Raw genomic sequence first — 3,066 nt, 5'->3', positions numbered from 1 at the left:
CATCCATCCATCCATCCATCCATCCATCCATCCATCCATCCATCCATTATCTTTACCCACTTCTTCCTTTTTGGGTGGCAGGGATCACTGGTGGTGCCCATGTCCAGCAGCCACTGTGCAAGAGGCAGAGGACACCCTGGACAGGTCTCCAGTCCATCACAGAGACACATAGAGACAAACGAGACAAACAACCATTCACTCTCTCACTCACATATAGGGGCAATTCAGAGTTACCGATCAGCCTAACATGCATGTTTTTGGTCTGTGGGAGGAAACTGGAGTACCTGGAGAAAACCCATGCATGCACGCAGAGAACATGCAAACTCCACCCAGAAAGGTCCCGGACTGGGATTTCAACTGGCAACCTTCTTGCTGAGAGGCAACAGCTCTACCAACTGTGCCACCGTGCTTCCCGTCCAGATTGTCTTTATATATTACTCAGCTTTTCTTCAGACTCTTAGGAACGGGCTTAAGTTAGCATTGTGTTTGTGTTTCAGTGATGAAACTTAAAGAAGTGTGGACTGACGTACTTGGCTCAGCTCTGTAAAAAGAACTGGCTTGTTCTGTTCCTAAACAAGCCCATTGAACCTGATTCTTTTATCCAAGATATGATAACCTGAGTAAAACCAAAGGCAACCGAACTTCTTTTTGGAGACCTTTGGCAGATCCTGAGATGTGACGCGTGTTCAGAAAGTCAAAGTGCTCTTTGTTTAAACCTCCTATAGGATAACAGTAATGCTGAAATTACCTTGACATAATGAGTCGTTTCTAAACTCTAAATCTGCTGGAAAAATTGAAGACTTTTTGAATGTGTCCATAGGGTCATGGAGGTCAAAATGAAATACTTATTGAAGATACGAAAAAATAACAATCTGGTAAATTATTCAATTCAATTCAGTTTATAGCGCCAGGTCACAACAGAAGTTATCTCAGGGCACTGAACAGAAACATTCACATAACAGAAAAGTTAGTTAATAGCTGTAAGAGTTTCAGCATTTCCCTTTGCAGCTCTTCTACACCAGAGGGCGCCGACAGATCCACACCTGAGGATCATTCCCATGATGAGCTGCAAAGAGTACTGAAGGCAGATGATGACTGTAATCCAACGCTGGTGCATTATCTGCCTTTCACTTGACTCCAGTGATCCTCCTGAGCCTCAGACCTTCCTGTTTGCCTGACGAGGCTCCCAGTGATCTCTCCAGCTGTTCCCTTCCTTCCACCACTTGCCCATTGTTTGTGTGAGACCTTTTGGATTTCGCCCATGCGACGACACTGCCTGTTCATAGTAAGGAATCTGAACATCAAGACCAATCTCCCCAGAGGAGCCATCTAACACTGGTCCCTCCAGGTCTACAGATCCTACACTGTTCACTATTATTCACTTCTGTAAATAAACACTGTTAAACCTTATCCTGGCCCTGAAGTTGTTCTCAGTCTCAAACTATCTGGGTCTAGAGCTATCCCTTACAATAACATTATTTTAATGCACTTGAAGAAACTCCAAATGCTAATCTGTCTGTCTGAGAGCAGTTCAGTCAAATGACTCGAAGCAGAAAAGGATCCCTGCGATTCTTCAGTCAGTGGACAAAACAGGTTGAACAGACCAGACTGAGCAAGAGATCAGAAGACTGTGGTCGGGTCTCGTGATTGACAATGGCGACCTCTAAAAGCACAAAGTGTAAAGTTAACAACAGAAACATCCTGTATGTCACTTTAGAGCTGCTCTAAAGCAGAGCTGAGTTTAAATTTTCACTAAGAAGTCCCGTCAAATTTAAATAATCTTGAAAATCAGTGACACGGATGAGATGACGGATGATCTGACGCAAACTTCTCTACAAGTCTAGAGGGTTAACTCGACTCAGTTCCTTCACAGCAGGACAAGTTTTCAGCTCTTTCAGACTTGCCTTATTTACAACAAAAAGCCATCATGTTAAATCCAGATTGAATTAAAAAAAAAAAAAAAAAAACTGTGAACAACATCCCACCCCCACCCACTGAATCCAGTTTGTTTTATAACATTTCCGCTGGTATGTCACCCATGACTCCAATCAGCTAATAACAAACTTTGTGTCTTAAATAAAAACCCTCGAGACAAAGACTCTCATTGACTCGGAGCTGCTAACGTCTTGTGGAGGACAACGTCTCTCGGTCCGAAACCAGAAACTGAAGCGAAGGAGCCGAACAACCAGTTGGGGAAAAAGGTGAGAGAAAATAATTAAAACAGGACATTTTTATGTTTAATAATTGTTTATTGTGGAGTTATATTCAAGTAAAGAGACAAAAACAAAAACCCCTGACAGTCCATCTTTCTGCAGACGAGCTCTGTTGGTACCATGAAGATAGTTTTGGGTCTGGTTTTTGTGCTCACCCTCTCGGTCATCAGGGCTCAGGTTCCTCACTGGGGCCCGTGTCCAGAACCAGAAGTCCAACCCGCCTTCAGCCTTCAACAGGTAAGAATGAGGCTGTCAGTGTGTTTAAGAATAAATGATGTGACATACTTTTATATAATGATAAAAAAAAAAACATCAATCGTAATTTAATATTTCTCCACAAACATCTGGGTTTGTCTCGTATCTCCTTTCCTGTCTTTATAAGACATTCTTCATTCTTCTTTTAAATTTAAAACAATGAAATCCAATTATTTACAAATGTGATCAATGATTTTAAGTAAAAACTACTTATTTAGCAGCCTCTTTGGTGTGCATTTTTTCATCAATTCAATCTTTATTTATACAGATAAATCACACTGAGCCTTGAAGACTCCTTTACAAGTGAGACCTGTTTAGACAGACACAAGCGTAATGAAAGTCACACATGTATAGGATTAGGAGGCAAAAAAAAAAATCCTAACAGACTCTCATTCCATGGCCGAGGAAAGAGAGCCTGAAATTGAAAAAAACACCCAGCACATAAGCACATAGTGATGCAGACATTCTGCAGGGGAGGGGAGACAACAAGACGACATTTACTGTGGAAATCTGGTTTATTAAATAAATCATCAACAACATTAATATATAACTAAAATGTATATACATTTAATAGATTAATTAGTTAATCAAACTAATA

The 3,066-nt window shown here is 41.0% G+C and overlaps 1 protein-coding gene across 1 annotated transcript in view; it reads left to right on the top strand.

Moving 5' to 3' along the window:
• The first annotated feature begins 2,108 nt into the window (after positions 1-2,108).
• Positions 2,109-3,066, top strand: part of LOC119414721 (apolipoprotein D-like) — a 4,841-nt gene continuing 3,883 nt past the window's right edge. Inside the window, exons 1-2 of the mRNA XM_037681828.1 lie at positions 2,109-2,201; positions 2,316-2,450. Coding sequence (XP_037537756.1) covers positions 2,334-2,450 — 117 coding nt within the window. The 5' untranslated portion in view covers positions 2,109-2,201; positions 2,316-2,333. The remainder of the gene's footprint in view (positions 2,202-2,315; positions 2,451-3,066) is intronic.

The sequence above is a fragment of the Nematolebias whitei genome, chromosome 9 (genome assembly GCF_014905685.2).
Source record: "Nematolebias whitei isolate Nwh7 chromosome 9, NemWhi1, whole genome shotgun sequence".
Classification (NCBI taxonomy): domain Eukaryota; kingdom Metazoa; phylum Chordata; class Actinopteri; order Cyprinodontiformes; family Rivulidae; genus Nematolebias; species Nematolebias whitei.
The sequence above is the reverse complement of the archived record's forward strand: the minus strand, read 5'-3'. Positions and strand labels throughout refer to the sequence as shown.